The 21477-nt window shown below is 49.1% G+C and overlaps 2 protein-coding genes across 6 annotated transcripts; one reads left to right on the forward strand and one right to left on the reverse strand.

The window, feature by feature from the left end:
* The first annotated feature begins 492 nt into the window (after window positions 1-492).
* Window positions 493-16652, forward strand: epc1b (enhancer of polycomb homolog 1 (Drosophila) b). Of its 2 annotated transcripts, XM_029131287.3 has the most exons (15): window positions 493-784; window positions 2916-3005; window positions 8346-8505; window positions 10413-10558; window positions 10661-10867; window positions 11515-11663; window positions 11764-11911; window positions 12031-12195; window positions 12345-12434; window positions 12574-12722; window positions 12809-13233; window positions 13819-13934; window positions 14019-14157; window positions 14485-14839; window positions 15201-16652. In XM_029131287.3, exons 3-15 carry the CDS (start codon window positions 8406-8408, stop codon window positions 15271-15273), a joined length of 2262 nt encoding a protein of 753 aa, XP_028987120.1. In that variant the 5' UTR covers window positions 493-784; window positions 2916-3005; window positions 8346-8405; the 3' UTR covers window positions 15274-16652. The 2 variants fall into 2 exon arrangements, with proteins under 2 accessions (XP_028987120.1, XP_028987119.1); XM_029131286.3 differs by lacking the exons at window positions 493-784; window positions 2916-3005 and adding an exon at window positions 3826-4284.
* Window positions 15318-21468, reverse strand: LOC114844165 (arylsulfatase I-like). Of its 4 annotated transcripts, none has more exons than XM_055503755.1 (10): window positions 21328-21468; window positions 20529-20671; window positions 20319-20458; window positions 20094-20243; window positions 19956-20030; window positions 19715-19889; window positions 19161-19594; window positions 18901-19030; window positions 18234-18809; window positions 15318-18091 (listed from the first exon to the last, which is right to left on the reverse strand). In XM_055503755.1, the coding sequence occupies exons 2-10, from the start codon at window positions 20664-20666 to the stop codon at window positions 17678-17680; spliced, it is 2232 nt and encodes a 743-aa protein (XP_055359730.1). In that variant the 5' UTR covers window positions 20667-20671; window positions 21328-21468; the 3' UTR covers window positions 15318-17677. The 4 variants fall into 4 exon arrangements, with proteins under 4 accessions (XP_055359730.1, XP_028987130.1, XP_028987129.1 ...); XM_029131297.3 differs by having other exon boundaries at window positions 18234-18826; window positions 19161-19544; window positions 21310-21450; XM_029131296.3 differs by having other exon boundaries at window positions 21310-21450.
* Between the last annotated feature and the right edge of the window lie 9 nt (window positions 21469-21477).

The following is a 21477-nucleotide window of genomic DNA, read 5'->3' on the forward strand; positions in this document are numbered from 1 at the left end:
GGTTTGTGTTCGACTTCTCTGCCTGTTTGTTGTGGTTAATGCTTGATGACCACAGCGATTAATCAACAGGCTCACGTGAAAGTCCTCAAACTGTAGATTTATAGCAGCATATCTGAAATGTAATCTGGCCTCAATGTTTACAGAATATGAGATGAATCCTTCATTTTCAGTGTCAACCTTTTGATACAGCTTGTCTAAAGCTCAGGATTAATTAAGGTATCGTTGCAAATAAGATCACTCAGTCATTGAACACATTTTTACACACCTCTCCTCTAACAGACCTGAGCTCCAGAACTAACTGACACGGAGGAAAAGGCTTAAGGGTGAATTTGAACGACACAGACGAACATCTGAAGCGGCTCAGACTTGGACTCAGCCAATCACGTTTCGCTCCATCCCCCGTAGAACGTGACGTCACGGGCTCAGGGCTCTTCGCGGGTGATTGGTGGCCCGTGTCGTCCAATCACGGGCCGCCTGTTACAGCAAAGTTATTAACCCCCAACAGTAGCACTTTGGTCGCCAGCTCTAGTTTCAGCCTGCGTCCATCGGCAGGAAAGAGCCGCTTTCCCGTCCGGTGAGCGCTCTCTCACGGTCGGACCGAAGGCGGACAGCGGCTCGTCGCGCCAGGACTCCGGCTCCCGTTGGGCTTCTGCCGTGACACAACTCGAAGTAGCCGCGGCTAGCAGAGCTGCTAGCTGCGTCGTGCTGCCTGGCGTTTCTATCTTCCTTCCACTCCTGACTTCTGCTGATTCTTGAACCCCACGGGCTCCGAACCACGGGCTTGGTGAGTATTAGGTTGTTACGCTTCAACTTGAGTCGATGGGCGCTTGTGTAACGAGGCCCGCCGTGGACAGTGTTTTCTGGCATCAGATGGTTTCATACACGCAGTCAGATTCCGGGCTCGTCAGCTGGTTGCGATTCAGCAGCAAAAGCACAAGTTCCCGATCACTTGGGCGCAGGGCGAGCTGATGTCGGCCGATGCGGCCCAAAATAAACGCTTTCATTGTATGAGAAGACAAATCCGCTTCACCAGTTGTTACAGTCGTGTCTAATTGTGATGTTGCGGATCTGGTGGTGCGAATAGGTCTAGAAAGGCGCAGAAAGCGGATGTGAGGAGTCGACGAAGCGCCTGACGTGATTTCATGCTTAGATTTTTCATGGTCCTGGGTTGAAATGTTACATTGTTGGCCCCCGTCTTGTCGGTGAGAGGCTAAACAGCGATCGGCGGCCTGTGGGGGAACTGCCTGGCCTGCACCGGAGCCCCCACACGTCCACCTCTCCCTACATGGACTCAGAAAGGGGACCGAGCTTTGAGGCCACTGTGCAAAGATGAAGTTTGAAAGACCTGAAGCAGCCATGAGCAGAGCTGCCTTTCTCCTTGACTTGGTTCTGATTAAAGTACCCGAACAGCATCAATCTGTTCAGGCAACCGTGAATCATAACGAGGTTTTGTTTGTTTGCCTGTAATGTCTGGGTGTTGTGGGACGAACTCCACCCTTATGACACATTTGTAGACAAGAGTTGTTAATGACAGTCTTAAAAGACAAACTTGAAACTCGTTTGTCATTATTTTGCATATTCACTGTGAATCAAGGGCCTGTGCTCAGGCTGAATGCTGTTTTGTTCTGAATAATGGAATCGTTGCGCTGGTTATTGTGTGCAAATTAAAGAATGTGCTATTTAGCTCTATTCAAACAATTACTGTCTGCCTTCGTCGGTGCAGTGGTGGAAATTTGATTTGCGACGCTTCATAATCAACATTATCAGTGTTATAAAATACTGAAGATGTGATCAAATGCTGCATTTCCGTTATATCAGGGAGTTACCAACACTTAAATATCAGAAATCAAAAGTGCAGCTTTAACAGTTCCTTTAAACACATCAATCTTAATACAATTACCAGAACTGTTGGTGAAGTTGGTCATGACCAACCGGACCAGAGAGGTGATGGAGAACCCGGTGCTGGTTCTACAGAACACAGCTGCTCTGCAAAGATGGGAGAACATCCAGGAAGGACAACGACCTGAGAGGCACCATCAGTCAAACCCTCATGGTAGAGAAGCATCTATGACTTCTGGGAAACACAGTCCCACTCTTTGCCAGTTGAAGGTTGGATCGAAAGCATGAAGAAAAACAATCCACTTGTCTGATGATGGAAAAATAAAAATACTGAGGCTGAACTCCTGCCAGAGCTCTGCAGCAGCAGTCAGACTGCACAGAAGGGAGCAAGAGATGGGTGTGATTATTGACTTTACAAGAAGGAATTGTCCTGAAGCAGAGAAGACGGCCTGATTGTGTGTCCAGTCAGAGTGCTTAAAGGCGGAGGAGCCTCTCAGCATCTGGAGATCTTTAAGGTGACTGTTCAAGGATGCTGCTCCTCAAGTTTGACATCTGTCAGGAAAAATGGGGTAAATTATCCTTGTAGACGCTTAACCAAGAAGATTCAAAGCTGCCAGAGTGTCTTTGACGTTTGAAAGGTCAAAATCCAAAAACCTTCTGAAACCGAAGGACACCAGATATTGTTGCAGTGGTTTCAAACATGGTATCGTCCTGACTGCCTTCAATTTGAAACTTATTTAGGCTCTTTGAGCTTTGTGCAGGGTAAAACGCGCTGTTTTGCAGCTACTGCAGTGCTTATTTGCATGATTGCATGGTTTAGCGTGTCCCAGGTGCGGTCATTGCTCTGCTCACAATCATGACCAGGTGGTGGACAAATGTCTAGTCTTTGCTCCAGCTACCTGCCACGTATTAAACCTCCTTGTGCTCCATGAAGAAAACACTCTTTAGTTTCTTAACTTGACTCACAGGCTTTTTTTTTCAGGGGGAAATTTGTCTTATTTTTGTGACTTTTTTGGTTTGGTTGGAGACCATGTCAGATTCAAAACCTCTGCACCGTGTTCTGCTTTTGGTTTCAGGTTATGATGAGGCAACGACTGGATTTAATAAGGATGAAGAACGCCCTGCTGCTCTGGGTGGACCCTGGATAAACCTGGCGTCTTCCACAGGTAACGTGTTTTAGTCCTTGTCAAACGGCTTTAACGGGCTGAAGCGGTGGTGCGTTCAAGGCAAACACACCTGCTGTGCGCAGAGCGACGTCCTTTCGTTGTCGGACCGAAAGAGGGCGACATTGTTTTCACGAGGCTTCACCTGGAGCAAACTCGCTATTATTGGGTTCTAATTGGTTCGGTTTACAGGAGCATCTGGTTCTGTGACTTCTTTGGCGTAAACTATAGTTCTTTATTCGGAAGTAAACTTATGACCTTGTGGTTTATCGTAAAATTTCAGGACAGTCAGTTGAAACGTACAATAACAGTTTTTGATTTTTTTTATGTAAATAAATGTTTAAAAAAACATGTGGCAATGTAAAACATGTGTAAAAGTTTGAATCCGAATAATTTTTTGCATGAGCGTTGCTTTCGCATGGTTTCACAACTCTGGATATTAAATATTAAACCTTGTTCTGCACAGTCAGTAATTCTCAGCAGCACCAAAATGTGAATGGGTCAGCGTATTAAGTGTCGTGACATTAATTGTGAATATATTTGCTGAATTCACGTGAATCAATTTGCTTCATTTATGCTTCATTCAATTTAGAAATCATCAAACATTTTGTTTGTTTTTTACATTCCCATGTTTTATTTCTGATTCGTAAAAGTATTACTTGTGCCATTGCAAAATTTAAATTTTAATTAAATTTCAGACGTACTCAATGTTTATTTCAATAATTTACGTGCATGTGTGCAGGAGTTAGTTTGGTGGAAAAGCCCCCTTCCCCCCACCCGCGCAACGCGCAAGCGCTCGGGCCCGCGTGGGAATGGTCGGTCCGCGAGCTGGGGGTTGGACCGCTCCGAGCGAAACACGGCAAAAGAGTTTTAAATGTCCGCCATGTTGTCCATGGCGCACTGAGCCAACGGTAGGGAGCGGAGCGTCGGAAAAAAGCAGTCCGAGCGAGAGCGACCAAGATCCGGGCCTTCCCACGGCTCCGCTGGCGACGCCCTAAATACAAGCGAGCGCCACTCGAACGCTGGAGTAAAGACTAACCGCACAGAAACATCCATGAAAGCTCCACTCGGAACCGTTGTGATTATTAGGAGATCGGATAGATTTATTTTGCATCTCGACTTGTGAAAAATGAGTAAATTGTCGTTTCGGGCACGGGCGCTGGACGCTTCCAAGCCACTACCCGTCTTCCGTTGTGAGGATTTACCCGACCTACACGAATATGCATCTATTAACCGGGCAGTGCCGCAGATGCCTACGGGGATGGAAAAGGAGGAAGAATCGGTACGTTTTACGCGAAATGTTAAATTATGTGCTTTGTTTTATTTTTACGTCCCTCCTTTTTTCCTGCGCATGCTTTCACAAAATGGCCGCCGGTTTTCTGAGGCAAAACGCGACGGATTTCTGTTGTATTTAGAGGAAATGTGGGGCCTGGGCGGCCGCTGGGCCGGGGCGGGCATGTGTTGGTCCAATATTGGGTAAAATATCCCGGTTTCGCCGGCTTATTTGTCTGTGAGGCGCTTTTCCGAGTACAAAGGAGTCATGTGACCTGAGCAATTCCGACATTTTGTCTCGGCTGTCAGGATCGGGCCTTGTGTTGGCGTAATGGCGCGGCTCCAGGGCTGGGGGGCGCTCGCGTGCGCGCCCGCCCAGGTGACGCTGCCGTCTGTGGCGCTGCGAGGCAGGAATGTCAACAGAGCCGCCACGCTGTGACGGTGTCCGCTGCTGTAACACGGTTGTGAGTTGTTGACCCGCTGATGTGTCGTCAGACGGAGCCGTCCCATGCGGTTCACTGATTCCCGCTCACACGAAGACGTGACTCCATCCCACGTTCAGCTGCCTCATTAGCGACACTGTTCACGTCCACAAATGAAGCGCATTTTAGCGCCGTGTTCCTGCCGTGGCGCGTGCGTGTGTCCGGGGCAGAGCGACCCGGGACGGGCCTGTCGCAGCCCGTGGTGGCCGTTTGACTGGCGGGGCAGCGTGGGCGTCCCCGTGGGCTCTGTTTACTATCCTCGGTGTCACGGGTTCAGTGTGTCAGAGGCGCAGCAGGCTGGCAGAGCAGCAGCGCGTGGCGCCCAGGAGGGCGTGCGCGTGCGTGTGCGCGCGCTGTCACTTCAAAGTCTGCTGCTTAGCTGGAGTGCGTGCTTATGTAACAGTCATATTATCATAAGAGCTAGGCCGCGGTCTGACGCAGGAGCGCTGAATGCTGCAGCTCATTGGAAACGACTGCGTGTTTTACATTAAGTTCACTTACCTGTAAGTAACGTATCTGACATTTCAGTGCTCGGACGGCACCGTCTGCCTGCAGTGACTTTAAACTAAACGGATGCATGGCTTCACGGTGCTGCTTCTGCGTAGTTGATGGCATTGTACTGTACATCGTAACTTTGTCCAGGGGTGTTTTTAGCTTTGCAGAAGAGTCGGTCCGTCAGCACGTGCAGCGTCTCTGTCTTGTTTACATTTGGGTGAGAATGAGGTCAGTGTCTGTGGGTGTGGTGGAGACCCACAGATCCACCGTTCCAGCATTTCACTGCAGATGCTGGTTGCAAAGCATTTTATTGTTATTTAAAGAGCGTGTGACACTGTCCCGTCTGTCTGCTGCTCTCAGTGTGGAGTCAACAACATCTGTGCTTGTTACTGCATGTACAATACAATCTTGGCATATGATGATTTAACAAAACATCTGTTAAACCAGCGTTAGCTTGTAAAATATCTCATTCATCTGTGTTTATCCACAGACAGCCTGTTGGGTAATTGCTTTGAACAAGTTAAAACAAACCTAATGCATCTTGTTGTTTGTCTGAGACAGCGTCCTTAAACCCTGCATCCTGTTCTCTGGAAGCTCAGCAGCAGCGCACGCAGAGCTGAATCAGATGTTACTGTAGAATTGTTTGACGATGTCGTTGCATTAGGAGCCTGTTTAGCCAGACGGATGCAGTTGAACAGCATGGAGAAGGTAAAGTTGTTTGTGGCATTAGGTTTAGAAGTTGTGTTCTTGTAACTGTTGTGTCACATGTGTGAGCCAAGAGAATCATTCGAGTTGAGCCTGTGTGTCTGTGCACTCTTTGGTGTAAAGAGTTCAGCCAACGCAGGGACAGTCCACAGTTTGTCCTTGTTTCATGCTGTTGTCATTGTCACCGGTTTATCTGACACGGAAGGGCCATGTGGATAGTTGATGGGCATGTGGAAATATGAGGCCTGTTGATCTGAGGAATAAAAAGTTGGGTTAGATTCACACACTGCCGTTACTGAGTGGGTGTAGAGTCACGGAGCAGGGGAAAGTGGGTTCCACTGTAGCTGAGCATCGCTCAGAAGGACCTGTCACAGCGTCGCCTGCAGCTGCTCGTCATGTTAAGTGGCATTTACAGTGTCTGGGACAGTCGCTGTCGGGGTGAGACTGGTGGAGGCTGCCTGAGCCGGCCTGACACTGATGAATGTGGTCATTTTAGAGAGCTATTTCTGGAATACCATGTACGTGTGAGCGAGACCAATAGGAAATAAATGTGTTGATGTCATGAACCAGCTAAAGCGTTGTGTTCTGGCACTTCACCTCATTCTGGGTTTATTTTCCGGCAAATGGGTTTTCGCCGGGGAAGTAAACAAACGTGTTTATGCCCAAGGCTGTTTGAGTTTTGTGCTTGTTGGGGAGCAGCCAGAGGCCGCTGATGAGGCGTTTGCCTCAGGGAGCGATTCTGGGGGAGTTGGGCAGGGGTACAAGCTCAGAAGCGGTGGCAGCAAGTGTTTGGCATGTTAAACATGGATGCGTGTTCAGTCTGGCACAGTAATGTCTGAGGGACGCGAGGAGCGAGCAGCATCCTCCCATCAAATCAACACATGGTGCTGGATAGAAGGCTGAATATGATGCTTTTTTTCCTGAAACCTCGAATGATGAAATAAGACAACATTAGGAGGTGTTGACCTACACTAACAGTGCTTTGCTCTGTGCAGTAAATAGTGTAATTAATCTAGACATCGAATGCAAACGTGTGACTGCTGCCCACACTTGGATCTGCTCGTGTCAGTGCTGCAGGTTGTTGCCTACACAACTGGCTGGAGGAGTGTGTAATCAAAGCCCAGCGTGTCCAGTGGATGTGAGTAGCACCGGACTGTTTAAGTCTACTCAGCTGCTGTCTCTACATGCACGCCAGTATTAGCATGTGCTCCCACTGCAGCTTAGCTGTGCTCTTTCCCTCCAACTTCCTCAGGTCACTTTCCTCAGGTACAGATTCTGTCGCTGCTTCCGCTCCATCCACACTTTTGTCTTTGCAACTCGAGGGGAAACCACACACTTTGTCTCCTGAGGGGCCAGCACCACGCTGCCTTGTTGACAGGCTGCCAGTGGCTCAGTGCCCGGCTCTGGGGAAAGGGCTCCATTACAACAACTGACTGGGACTACTGGACAAGCAGCCTGCCAGCAAACCAGCTAGTCAGACATAGCCTGCCCTCCCTCCAGCACGGTCCCTCCGTCGGCTTGGCAGAGGCAGCTTCACTTCTCTTCTTCACACACTGGATCAGGCCAGTTGAACTGTCCGGTTTGACAGCGACGACGATGGTTGATGATGCTTGTATGCTTTGAACATGGCTGTACAGCTCCTATTTCTAAGGTCTGTCATATGTTCCATACGACTTGGACCTGTTTTTTTTTCTGGAACTGTGAATTAACGTCTGATATTTCAGTATGTTGAGTTTCACCCGTCGGTCCGGTTTGTTCCTTCAGCCTCTAGTGCAGTGTTGCCCATTGTGTAAATGGATAATGATCAGTTTGCAGGTGAACATTTGGCTTCCACGTTGCTTCCTCCAGTGTTATGTTTCACATCGGTCTTAAGGTGTGACTTTTAGTTTGTTCTGTCAACACCTGCTCTGTTCCTGCCGGTACCGTGATGGTCATGAGATGACTGCAGAATAAATGAAAAGCGCTTTATTAGAAGTGCTACGCTCAAGGAAGTACAGACAAGCTGTAAATGTGTGGGAGTCACAAACACTCCTGTGGGCACCATTGGTCTCATTATTACAGTTGATTCTGTTTTATTGACTTGAGTTTGATAACTGCTTGTACATATGTAAAAGCAAAGTTTGGTATTAAAGCCTCCATTTATCACTAATGTAAACTCTGCAGCACAGATAAGGCATTGGTGGATGTGCTCAAATTTAAATGGTTTTATTGTACACCTAATAATCATTCACATTTATAGCAGTGTACTAAACAGTCTCTGGGGCCACATCTTGATAAATTGAAGGACAGTTGTGTCCCTGAACCTCTCTGCTGTGCTGAGGCTGATTTTGATTTGTTTAAGTGCACAGTTTGAGTGCAGGATTTCTTACCCTGGTCTTCGTCCCTGTAGGAGCACCATCTCCAGCGAGCCATCTCAGCACAGCAGGTCTACGGCGAGAAGCGGGACAACATGGTCATCCCAGTCCCCGAGGCGGAGAGCAACATCACCTACTATGACTCCCTCTACCCCGGGGACTACAAGATGCCAAAGCAGCTAATTCACATACAGCGTAAGTGGGTTTCCCCTCACTAATGGCTAGCATGCAGGCAGCTAAACCAAGCAGCTGGGAGATGTTGGTTCAGTTATCTCCAGCTTGTTGACAATCGCAGTCAACTCGCCAATCAACTTGCTGGAAAGAACTGAAATGTTCACTGTCTAGAGGATTGAGTCGTGACATTAGTCTTGGCATTTAAACCGATGCTTTAATGAGGTGATCACCTCATTATGATGAGTTGTCTTTTAACTGATGGCAGTCAGCTGTTTGTCTACTAATTTATGAAGCAGTTTGCTGGATTTCTGACTTGGGACCATCTGTCACAAGTCATTGTTTGGCTTCCAGCAAATGGCTTTTTTTCAAACAGTGGGAGGCAGTGTATTCACTGTAGGATTACTGTTCTGGGTTTCCTTGTAGGGTTAACTAGTTATAAAATGTCTGAATTTACTATTTGTCCCACTCTCTGAAAAGCGTTTGCTTTTGTGTGTAGTGGTAAATTCAGTAAGTAATTCCAGAGAGTAAAGTGGGAATCCCTTAAAAGCTGAATCAGCATGTGCAGTGATACGCTGCCTTCTACAGTAGCTGTGCAGTGATACTGGCAGCTGGTTTCATGTGATATTGTGTGGCAGCGTTCTTGCTGAGAGGACTCACTGCTGCTCAACTAAAGCTCACACGTGCCACTGCAGTTGAGCGTCTGAGGTTAATTCAGCAGCTAATGTGTAAAGGAACTGGTCCAATGTGGTTTGACAGCTGTTTCAGTGGCCGCTGAGGTTTGAGGAATCTCATTCATGACTAGCTCTCAGAAGAGATACTGGTTAGGCAGCTGGGTACAGCTGCCTAACCAGTATCATAGTTCATATTCAAGTTCATATTCATGCATGCATTAACATTAAGACCATGAAGTCATGCTAACAGTGTTTCTGCACCAGTGACGCGTCATTGGTCCTGGTGAAACAGCAACTTATACACATTAAGCATATAACTCAGAATCGGGGGAAAGTTTGGTAATAGTTTGCTTTTGCAGCATTCGTTATCTTCTTTCCTCTCTCCAGACAGTTGGACAGACTTTGTAGATTTTGCAGGTTATGGGAACAGCACCTCAGTTTAGGGTCACGGGTCCAGAATCATGACGCGCCAAAGCAAAAAGTTAAATCTGAGCAGAATTGTAATTACTTCTATGCCCTGCCTATTACATGAACGCTCATTCAGACAGATAGTAAACCTATGTCTCAACTGGGACAAATGTTATGGCACTGGAACTTAGTACTGGTCATTCTGGGCCTCATGTATTTCCCTGCATACCATTAGAGTTGCGTGGTCCTTTTACAGTAAAGAGGTTCTCCGCCTGCCAGATGGTGATCAGTGATCTAGTGAAGCCTAAAGCAGCGTTTCCACTGCCTTAAAGCCCCTCAGGAGGCAGAGAGCAGCAGCTGGACGGAAGGTGATATCATTAGTCAGACGCCTCCATTGAAATACCGTTGGACTAAAACCGAAAACCTTTCTGTAAAGGATGCACGGATTTTGTTTATTTATATGTACGTGTAAACAAAGTGTTACCAATAGAACAGTGTGGGTGTGTATGTGGTGGAGAACCATCATTTTATGTAAAAAGGGGCGTTTGAGTTGTGCTGTGCACTTGACGTGCACACAGGCTGCTGGCTTTGGTGCATAAACACTTGAAGTGGAGTGGCTGCCACAAACTACAGGCATCCATTTTTTTTTTTTATATCGAGATTAGTTAAAATACTTTAATTTTTTTGTTTCCACACTTTAAATTATATTTAAACTAGGATTCTAACAAGCACAAATAAGCGTCAGACTAATAACACAAACATTTATTAAAGCAGCACATTCATGTTGTTGCAGTAATTACAAATACAGAGCGGGGCAGCATCTTCTATAATGGTTTTGCTCTCCCACAGCTTTCAGCTTGGACACGGAGCAGCCGGACTATGATCTGGATGCAGACGACGAGGCGTTTATCATCAAGCTGAAAAAGAAGATGGAAATCGATTTCTTGCAGTTTGAGGAGATGATTGACCGGCTGGAGAAAGGCAGTGGACAGCAGGTCTGTGTCGTCTGAGATGCCTCAGCTGATGTGACCATGGCCATGTAAATGCTTTCTCTGGGCTCAGTTGTAACTCTTCTCTGCACCTCTCTTCATGTCTAGCTGGTGAGTCTTCCTGAGGCCAAGCTGCTGCTGAAGGAGGACGACGAGCTTATCAAGGAAGTCTTCGACTACTGGAGCCGCAAGAGGAAAAACAGCAAGGCCAACTCCCTGATCCCCACAGTCAAGCAGGAGAAGCGGGACGGCTCCAGCACCAGTGATCCCTACGTGGCCTTCAGACGGCGCACAGAGAAGATGCAAACCAGGAAGGTCAGTTTGTCACTTGAAGAAGATGGTTATTTCAGATTTTATATGTGGTCACAGCAAACGTTTTATCCTTACCATTATTTTGACAGTGATTTAAATGATAAATTATCACTGGGCCAAAACAATAGGGCCATAGTTTATGCATTACATGAGTAAGACAAAGGCTGAATGACCTTTAAATGTGGAGAGCGCTGGGATGTCTTACTGGAGGCAGCTCCTGCTGAAGCCTGTGGTATAACAACAAAAGGCTTTAGTGGTGATTTTAAAAAGTACAGTTATCTGTGCAATGTCGTCATCAGATTTCCCTTTTCTCAGCTGACCCATTCAAATCCTTTAATTCATAATGTTTGGATTCCTGCTGATTTCCACTCACAAAGGATCGTCTGCCACCAAGTGGTCAAAAGGTGTAGTTTTAGGAAAACCTGCACTAAAGTTAATAAACTATCAGGTTCTTTGGTTTGCTGCTGTTTTTAATAGGTTTTATATAACCAATAAATTGTATGGGACCAGGCTTCAAATCCAGTGTCGGGATGATAAGGCTGTCACGGGTTGGGTTTATAAAGCTGAAAATAACTTCCCCCTTGTGGGATCAATGAATAAAAAGGCTTATCTGAATCTAGCTAATCACCTGGGCTTTTTCTATCTATCAGAACCGTAAGAATGATGAAGCGTCCTATGAGAAGATGCTGAAGCTACGCAGGGATCTGAGCCGCGCTGTCACCATTCTGGAGATGATCAAAAGGCGAGAAAAGAGCAAACGGGAGTTGCTTCACCTCACGCTGGAGATCTTTGAGAAGCGGTGAGTGTTTCAGTTATGGTTTAACATCAGGCTGAGTGATGACAAGAACCCTTGTTCTGTTTATTGCGTTTAGTTTTAAAATAAAACGTTTCTTTTACAGAAATGTAATGTCAGACTTTGGTGGTGAGGTAATGGCAGAGGTCCTGGCTGAACGGGCGCTGGTGAGACCGCAGATCATTCCCATGGTCCCTCTCACCAACCAGTACCGACACCAGGACCACATGGACCTCAAAGATTACAAGTCCAAGGTGAAACCTAGTTTGGTGTGGTTAATTTGGGATCCAATCTAATAATTCTGTTTTCCAGCTGCTAGAAGCACATTCAAAAAAAATGCAGTCACATAAATGACAGTGATGTTTTGCTTTAGCCGGAGAAGATGGAAGTTCCACGGCAGAAGAGGAAGTACGAGAAAAAGCAGAAGGTGCTGCCTCTGTCATCAGGCGCCCCGCACCATCCGGGCCCTGTTGTCTTCAATGCCAAGGACCTCAACCAGTACGACTTCCCCAGCTCGGACGACGAGCCCTTCTCTCAGGTGTGAGCACGCATCCCAGTAAAACCAGACACATGTCATGAACCACTTGACCAGCAGACTGACATTTGTTAGCTGATGGTAAATCGGGTTATAGAGTTTGGGAGAAGCTGAATAATTTACCCTAAAACTGAGCGGTCCTGTGTCCACAGCTGCACTCGGGTTCATCAGAAGCAGAGGAGGAGAACGACCCAGATGGTGCGTACGCATTCCGCAGGAAAGCAGGCTGCCAGTACCTCGATGTGAGTATCCAACCTTTTAGTCTTACTGTTCTATGAAGCTGGGTCATGAGCTCGGTCCATTACTACGTTTAAAAGCCTTATAGCAGTTTACGTCTAGGTTCTATTCTTTGGTCCAATCAATCATCTCCTCTGTCTCCAGGCCCGTCAGGATGGTGTGAGTAGCTGGCAGTGGTCCGCTCCCTGGGAGGGCGGGCTGTCAGAAACACGCTTTCGGTACAGTCTCACCACGCTGACGGTTCCACGGCGCTGCCTGGGCATGGCTCGACGGCGCGTCGGACGAGGTGGCAGGTGGGTTTTTTGTCGCTGTGTAAACAAAAGATGCGAGTTTGTGTGCATTTGGGTTTTACTGAAGCATGTGCTCTTTTCCTCCTTAGGGTCCTACTGGACCGGGCGCACACAGACCATGACCATGTTTTCCACGGACTCAATCCAGAAATACTGGAGCCGTCTCTTTCCTCCTCTCCTCCTCTTCCTAGTCCTCCTGCTACTACACACTCGCCGGTTTGTCAGTTTGCCAGTACCTCAGAAACAAATACCTCAGACAGAAGTTCCTCCTTCAACTCTCCTGTCTCCTCTTCCTCTCCCACGGACCTCAGTCAGATACTGTTAAATATAAAGTCATGCCGATGGAGGCACTTTAGACCACGGACACTACCACTACATGAGCTAGATAATGCCCACCCACTATTTAGGAGGTTGAGTCGAGGCCTGAAGCGCCCAGCCTCTGCCTCTGCTGCTGGGGCACAGCCAGGCTCTAAGCGGCCAGGGAGAGCTGTCCCGGCACCCCCTCCCACTGCTGGTGAGATATTTTCCTTTGCATTAACAGCACAGTAAAAATGATTGAGTTCATGACAAATATTGAATATTGGTGAAGTGATCATCTGTGAAGTAGACAGCAGGCTTTTGCATATAAGGGTGCAGCTCTGTCTGCCCAGTCATCACACTTCCCTTGTCTTGACTGACGTTAAAATCAGGGCTGTTTGTCCTATCGGTAAAAAACACTCATTACTAATAACAGGATCATGCATCATTGAATGTTTCGTATTGTTTATTAGCACCTTTTCAGTTAATACTTTTTTGTGGTTTGCTTCGTTGAAGAGGATCTTGATGTCAGGCTTAGATAAGACCGCGGTGGTTCAGATCGGTTTATGTGCATAACTCCACTGGTTTAGCACTGCTAAAACCTCAGGTGTACTTTCATTACAGCACCCTTTTTTCCCCTGTAGTTCTGTCTGTGAAGCCCTGAGAAGTAGTGTAATTTAATCAAACTGCACAAGGAAAAAGTCACACTGGGCTATTTGAATGTCTCAGACTTTGAGATTTCATAGGTATGATGTTAATATACATAGAATCTGTTTTAACATTTTCTTTTTTTTGTCCTCAGCTTTCACAGCTGAACAGTACCAGCAGCATCAGGATGACTTGTCCCTGATGCAGAAACAGCAGCTGGAGCAGGTCCAGCTGCAGCAACAAACCAACAGCACTGCCAACAGCACACAGGTCAGAGTCCTTCCAGCTGGAGCAGGGGTTTCATCCTGTCTGTCTGAGCTCTTCACTGACTCAAAGCTCTTCACCTCTCTGCAGAGCCTAGCAAATATGTTGGACCAGGCCAGTGCACAGTTCGCTGCCTCGGCCTTTGTCACCGCAGACCAACTGCTGGCTTTGAAAACAAAGGAGGAGCTGGCCCTGGGAGGAGGAGTCAACGGTGTCCTCTCCCCCTCAGGTAGGTTCACATTAGAGTGAACAAGTAGCAAATGTCAGCATTAAACGGACGAAGGAGGTGGTTTAATAAAATCGTTTAAAGAAGCACTGATGATACAGCTGCAGGTTTTGTTCGGTCTGCTTCGTGTCGGTGTCAAAATGAAACTTGATAGTTCTGCAGCTGAAGCGCATCAGACATTAAAATGAGTTGGGTGAAATTCTAGACTGAAGTCATACAAACATTAAACAGAAATGATGCAGTAAACATTTCCAATGTAGATAACCGGATTCAGTTTGAGAGCAGTTGATGGATAAAATCTCTTCCCCGCTCCCAACATTCACCCCTCAGGTGTCTACAAGGGCTTGCACCTTTCGAGCACAGTGTCCCCATCCCCCGCCGCCCCTGCTCCTCCCACTACACCAACACCCAACACCCAACACCCTTCCTCCACCAGCACCACCTCTGCAACCAGTAACAACGGCACCGCTCACCCCGCCTGCACCACTACCACCACCCACACTCAGGTCCTGCTGGGAAACAACAACAGCCTCCGTCTGGGTGTTCCCACCGGCAAGCGCATCCACAACCCGCGGACGCTGAGCAGCACCATGTCGACGCCCGCCTTAAAGTTTGCTCACGCACCCAACTGTCAGAAACCCAAGGTCACAGCGGCTGCGGCCTCGCCGCTCGACATTGTGCCCAGGTGAGACAAACCTACATCATCGGCTATGTTAAGTCAATGCTAGAGGCAGCTGGAGTACAGGACACAGCCCTTCTGTTTCTATTAGCAGGTTCCTCCAGGTCAAAGCTTTACCTTAAGTTCAAAAACATCAGAGGCTGTATTGAAAGTTAAACTTTAAGGTTCTTCACGTGCTCTGAAGGCGGTTTCCGTAAATAGAATTCCAGCAGGTGGTGGTACTGAAGAACTGCTCAGACAGAAGTATCGCTACAAAACGGGCTTTGGCAAATATGACGTAGAAACACGAAACCAGCGTCTATCTGACTGAAATGCGCCTTCATTTGGCACTGAGCAACAATAAACCTCAGCTATTTTGTGTTCACAGGGAGAATCACGAACAAGACAAGCCAGCATTAAACAGTCTGTCAGAGAACACAGTGGCCATGGAGGTTACGTAGCCTCCTGCGACGCGGGGCAAATGTGACGGACCTTTTTGGGGGGGGGGGGGGGTTTGCTTTTTAGGTGCTATGCATCGTTCAGTAGTCGTGAATGTGGTGGCGGAACGAGGACGGCAGGGCTGGGTTTCCATGGCAACTGTTTTGGGACTTAATTGCAATGCTCGTCTCATACAATTTTTCTTTTCCCCCATTTCCCTATTTGTTACTGTTAATAAGAGATCGTCTGTAAATTCTTAATATGACAATTATATGTACAGTACTGCATATTTGTAATGGCCCTTCCCCACATCCCTGTTCTTGTATATAACATTACTTGAATACAGAATTGTTCATTTGTGATGTTTTGCACTCAAGATATAAAAAATCAAATTAAAAAGACAAACTGCAACTGGTGCGAGTATGAGGTGTGAAAGGTGTATCAGACAGTGTCATCACGCATGGTGCAAACCTGCTGTTTGTTCTATTTATTGTGCCGTGTTTACAAGGGTTTTTTTTCCCGCACATTCATTTTTCAAATTAGTTTGCACTGTACCTGTCCCGGACCTCCCGCGCTGCAAGTCGGCCTTCGGTTGGTTTTGTTTCCTGTGGATGTTGTGAACGTGGCCGGGAGCTCAGTCGGGTTCTTCCATGATGTTCCATGTGTCGGGTTAAGTCCATGTGTGCATTCGTAGAAATCAAGGCCGAGCAGGAGATGGAACGTGTGAATCTGTTCTAGGCATCAGTTTTAGTTTCCACCGAGCTCTTCCACACCTGTACAATTCCTGAGACAAGTAACAAAACAATGGGGATAAAGACTTTGATGCTTCTGACTCATGTGAGCACTAAGTTGATCTTTCTGGTATTCGATGCTGCTTCTGTCAGGTTTGCACCAGTTGGTCCTTTTTTTTTTTTTTTTTTAGGCGATGTCCCGCCCCCAATTTTTTATCAACATTTTATACTTTTCCTCACAAAAAGCTTCATTATTTTGTTACTTGTTGATTTAAAAAAATGAACAAAGGAGTAAAAAATGCAGTAACTGACATTTACTATCATTCCAGCTTCTGTGTAAGGATGAAAACATGTATTCATGAAAAAAGGCAGTTTGTACTTTTAGAAACTCCAGAAGGCTGAAAGGCCACGAACTACAAGTTATCGGGTGCCTTCATTTGGGATAAGAAGAAAAAACCTAAAAACTCGCTCTCTTCTGTGAAGAGTTTGGTACTGAACAAGGCTACTTGTAGTTTTCTCTTTGTCTGTACCACAGTCCCAGTGCCCATTCCAGTGGCCCAGTTGATTCATGACTTTTGTTTTTGTAGAATCTCCCACAACGTAAAGACTAAGAATCCTCTTGAATTGTCACAAAATGAAATAAAAAAATCCAGGGCATTGTGTTTTTTCAACTGCATGTCTCGTTTTTGTGTATCAAATGTATGATGTAGACAGTTCTTATTCGAAGGATTGATCAGTTGTAATACGTAACATCTTGTCTGCAACTTAACAGTAGAAGTTAGTAAAACCAGAAGCATGAATGGGATTAACAAGAAAAAAAAGAGTAGAAAACCAGTAAAACTAAAAAAGAAACCAGAAGATGTGAAGAATCAAAGATGAAACATTGGCTTTGTCCATTTACACACTGAACCTTTATTCATGAGCTGCTTGAGATGTGAAGGACGTTTGTCAGGTCCAACATTCCGACTGAGGCTGTGACTCTACGTCACAACCTTAGTCCTGTGTGACATGATCAGTGTCCAAACCAAGTCTGACGCCACCTGGTGGTGAACACAGCAGCTGCTTCTCGTTCCGCGGGCTCGTTGAGTGTTCACAGGTCAGAGGCTAAAACCACAGCAGTGGGAGTTTGGCCTGAATCTAACTGCCATCGTTCACCTGTGTCCTGTGGGTTCCACTCAACGCTGCCACCAGTTGGCAATGAACGAATGAAATTCCCCCGATAATGAAAGAGTTGAATATGACTAATGCAGGATTTTATTACCCTCTGTCGGACTGATTATTCAGCATTAGTCACAGTAGTTGATGTAAGGAATTCAGCCACAGGATCCACAGTAAATAAAACACAATAGCATTGAAGTGTGAAAATATAAATATATCAAAAAGTGCTTAAATGTGTTTATGCATCACAAACAGCAGAGGAAATTTTATGAAAAGCTTAGATTATTGAAAACAATTTACCATAAGTGATGTTTTACAGTGTGCAGCGACAGTTCTGGTTCTGAACTCGGTCCGGTTGTGAAGAAGATAAAATACCCACCATGTGAAGGGTTGATGTTCTTTACATGAGGTGTCTGTGATCCACCTTAAGTTGAAGTGGAGACGTCTTAAGAACTGAGCTCCTGCTGTGAATTCTCCCTGTGAATCACAGTAAAGCTCCTGAGGCCTCAGACGCAGAGGCCCGTCGCATCCCGGAGCCTCAGATCCGATTGGACATCATCCTGGTGTTGAGTTTGAGGAAGAAGGCGTTGAGCTTGCACAGCTGACACCGCGGCTTCTTCCTCTTCCTGCTGTTCCTGCTCTTCTTGTACACGCCTCGGTATTTCCCCTCCTCCCCCTCCCCCTCCCCCTCCTCCACCCACGGCACCCAGGCGCCGCCGTGCCGGCCCGGGTCGGCTCTCGGGTCGTCGGGCGGGAAGTACACGGGCACGGCCGTCTGGTTGTAGTGGGCGAGCCGGGCCAGCAGCCGTCGGACCACGTGTGGGTTCTGCTCCGCCAGGTCGTGCCGCTCGCACGGGTCAGCGGTGATGTTGAAGAGCCACACGGTTTTGTGGGTCGACGGCGAGAAGGTGCGTTCGAGGTTCCACCAGCGACCAGGCAGCGACGGCAGCAGCTGAGGAGGAACAGCGTTAGCTCGCGATTCATGACTCTGACGCGCTGCAGCAGGCGGGTCCAACCCTGGTTCCTGCTGCGTTCCTCCAGTCAGTCAAGGTGGAACCAGCAGGCCCAGGGTCGGGCCCTGCGCTACACCTTACCTGCAGAGGGACCCAGTCTCCGTGGCCCGGGTCTCCTGTGAGCAGCTTCCAGTCGCCAACTCTGATGGCAGCCTGAACGGACGTGTCCCACACGGACTGGGAGGACGGGTCCGGCACGGACTGGGAGGACGGGTCCCACACAGACTGGGAGGACGGGTCCCACACAGACTGGGAGGACGGGTCCCACACGGACTGGAAGGACCGGTCCGGCACAGACTGGGAGGACGGGTCCGGCACGGACTGGGAGGACGGGTCCGGCACGGACTGGGAGGACGGGGGCGTGAGCGGGGGATGGGCCGAGCCCGGCTGGGATGTGCTGTGGACTGGAGTCCTACTGGATTCAGACCGGGACGCGTGCCTGCGTTTGGACCTGCAGCGGGACACGATGCGGCGCGGTCTGTAGAGCTGCCGTGGACTCGCGGCGCGGACTTTGGTTCTGGTCTTGGATCCGGGTTTTGGTTTCAGGACGAGCTTTCGCTTGGGTTTCTTTTTGACTTTCTGTTTCCTCGCAGTCTTTAGCTGGAATGCAGACTTCTGCTTCGGCTGCTGTTTGAGAGTCTTCTTTTTCTTCTTCTTCTGTGAGGATTTGTGAACTGACAAAAAAAGAAAACGATGCTGACGGAGGACGCGCTAAAGCAAGAACACACATCACACAGGCGACGCTCACCTGACGCGCCCTTCGCGCCCGGAGCTGTGGGTTTGTGCAGGGGGTTGATGTTGTGAAGGATCTCCTGACGAGGCGACTCCTTCCCTTCGCTGATCGCGGGCCACACGTCGAACCCGTCCAGACCCGGACTCTGAGAAGGACAGAGACGGAGGCCACGCTTCAACACAAACAAACTGCTGGAAGCAGAGCTTTTAGAGCGCACGGAACGAACCACGACCAGAACCCGCGGGCCGTGCTGGGCCCGTTTGGACTCCACTGACCTTGCTGCTGTCGCCTCCGGCCAGGCCCACCAGCGTGGGGAACCAGTCCGTGATGTGGAGCAGCGCCCGCGACACGCGGCGCCGCCGCCGCAGCAGGGGGCTGTGCACGAAGGCCAGGCCGCGCACGCCGCCCTCCCAGTACGTGCCCTTGCGGCCGCGCAGCGGCCAGTTGCTGCCGCCGGTGAAGGGCTGCGCGCCGTTGTCGGTGGAGAAGATGATGACGCTGTTCTTGTAGAAGCCGTACTTGCGCAGCGCGTAGGTGACGTTTCGGACCGACTCGTCCACGGTGGACACCATGGCGGCGTACTTCCTGCGGGCCACGTTGGCCATGGTGTGGTAGGGGTAGATGTAGGCCTTTGGGGGCGTGAGCGGAGTGTGGACGGCCTGGAGACACAGAGGTGGTGAGAGAGACGGCGCTGGTTCTGGTTCTGGTTCTAGTGAGCGATGAGTCAAATGAAAGCGTTTAATCTGCCTGTTTGTCAATGAAGAGTAAACATTTTAACCATGCGATCCCGCTCACGAACTGGACCGGGCGGTTCCGAGGCGCTCGCTACCTGCAGGGACAGCAGCAGGAAGAGCGGCCTCTCCGCCGGGTCGTGGTTCTGGAGGATCTTTCTCGCTCTCTGCGTGAACAGCAGCGTGGAGTATTTGCCTTCGTGGCCCCAGGCCACGGCCTCGTCCTCGTGGAGGTCGTAGCCGCACAGGCCCGGCCCGTCGCACGACCCGTAACTGGACACGGACACAAACACGTCAGGACCGGAACCCGGGATCCGTGCAGCGACGGCGGAGATCTACCTGTAGTAATCCACACTTCCTGTCAACGAGCCGAAGAAGCTGTCGAAGCCCTTTCTGGTGGGGAGACAGGCTTTCCTACAGACAGGACAGAGTGAGTGACGGAACGGACCGGCGCCGCCCCGGGACCGGCTCGCTCACCTGTAGAAGCCCAGGTGCCACTTCCCCACCATGTGCGTGCTGTAGCCGGCCTCGCGGAGCCGCTCCGGCAGCGTGTCCAGGTGCGAGGGCAGGCAGCTGGGCTGCCGCGGCCTGATGATGGAGTGCTGCAGCCCGGTGTGGATCTGGTACCTGGAGGAAACGGGTCGGGTCACTGCAGCGGGAGCGGGGAGGACCGCAAACACAAGCACGGGCCTGAGGCGGTACCTGCCGGTGAGGAGCTGGCTGCGGGACGGGGTGCAGATGGGCTGGACGTAGTAGTTCTCCAGGGTCACGCCCTCCGCTGCCAGTTTGTCCAGGGTCGGGGTTCTGATGCTCGGGTTGTGGTACCCGATGTCGTTGAAGCCCTGTCCAGAGGCGCAGGTTCTGAGCGTCCGCACACCTGACAAAACACTCACCAGCGCCGTGTCCACACACCTGGTCGTCCGTCAGGATGAATATGATGTGCGGCGGCTTCCTCCGGCCCGGCTCCTCGTGGTTGGTGCGGTTCTGGTTCCGTTTGGACTGGGCGGAGAGGCAGCAGAACACACTGAGCAGAATCAGAGGCGTCTGCATGGTTCCTGCAGAGAACAAAGGCTCAGAACCCACATCTGGGACGAAGCTGCCGACTCGGCTGCAGCGAGGAGGATCAAATGGATCAAACACGGAACCAACACGAGCTCCTCACACGTCAGGAACCACGTCCCGCTTGGCTGCTTCGCTCCTACAACTTTAGCCCCGTAGGTGAGAACACGGACGACAGGGGGCGCTGTTCGCTCCCCGTTAACTCAGGTCTGAAACTGGGACTCGTTTCCCACTAATAATCTATGAAAATGTATTTATAAAAATGAAGAGATGACGAGGCTTAAAGTTTCAAGATATGCGCCACAAGGCCAGAATCACCGCACGGACCCAGGTGACGTCGTCCCAAACCAGATGTTCAAACAACAAAGCATCAGGTGGAGCCAGAAGCACGTCTGCGTCGGCGGCCGCTTTACGCTGAAGCCTGAGTCACACTGAGAGCGGGCGGTTGGACGACCCGGAGGATGTCCGGCCCGGTTCGGTCCACTGTGTCTTAAGACTTGCTGATTACATTACTATTACAAGTGCAACATTTGACTTTTCACCCCTTCAGTTTCTCGGATCCAAAGACTCAAACCGAACAAGTCATCACACGTTTCTAATTAAAATCGCATCTACTCATCACAGCTGTACGAACCTGGGCGTCGATCGGTACCTCGGTGTCGGTTCGGTGGGAGTGAACAGTTCTCCCTCCTCGTCCGATTCACTTCAGTCCATTCTCCAAACTTCAGCTCGGACAAACTTTAGTTCGCGTAAAATTTCGCAGAAGGCGCCGCACGTCCCGAAGGAGACGCCGAGACTACGC

The sequence above is a fragment of the Betta splendens genome, chromosome 17 (assembly GCF_900634795.4).
Source record: "Betta splendens chromosome 17, fBetSpl5.4, whole genome shotgun sequence".
In the NCBI taxonomy this organism is placed as follows: domain Eukaryota; kingdom Metazoa; phylum Chordata; class Actinopteri; order Anabantiformes; family Osphronemidae; genus Betta; species Betta splendens.

Excerpts from the sequence above, each read along its gene's own strand:
- LOC114844165 (XM_055503755.1), bottom strand. The coding sequence starts at position 20,666 with ATGCAGACGCCTCTGATTCTGCTCAGTGTGTTCTGCTGCCTCTCCGCC. Across the intron at positions 20,244-20,318 it reads AGCCAGCTCCTCACCGGCAG|GTACCAGATCCACACCGGGC; the intron begins GTACCGCCTCAG and ends CGTTTCCTCCAG. Across the intron at positions 19,595-19,714 it reads TCCTGCTGCTGTCCCTGCAG|AACCAGAACCAGAACCAGCG; the intron begins GTAGCGAGCGCC and ends ATCGCTCACTAG.
- epc1b (XM_029131286.3), top strand. The coding sequence starts at position 4,132 with ATGAGTAAATTGTCGTTTCGGGCACGGGCGCTGGACGCTTCCAAGCCA. Across the intron at positions 12,435-12,573 it reads CAGGCTGCCAGTACCTCGAT|GCCCGTCAGGATGGTGTGAG; the intron begins GTGAGTATCCAA and ends CTCTGTCTCCAG. Across the intron at positions 14,158-14,484 it reads CGGTGTCCTCTCCCCCTCAG|GTGTCTACAAGGGCTTGCAC; the intron begins GTAGGTTCACAT and ends TTCACCCCTCAG.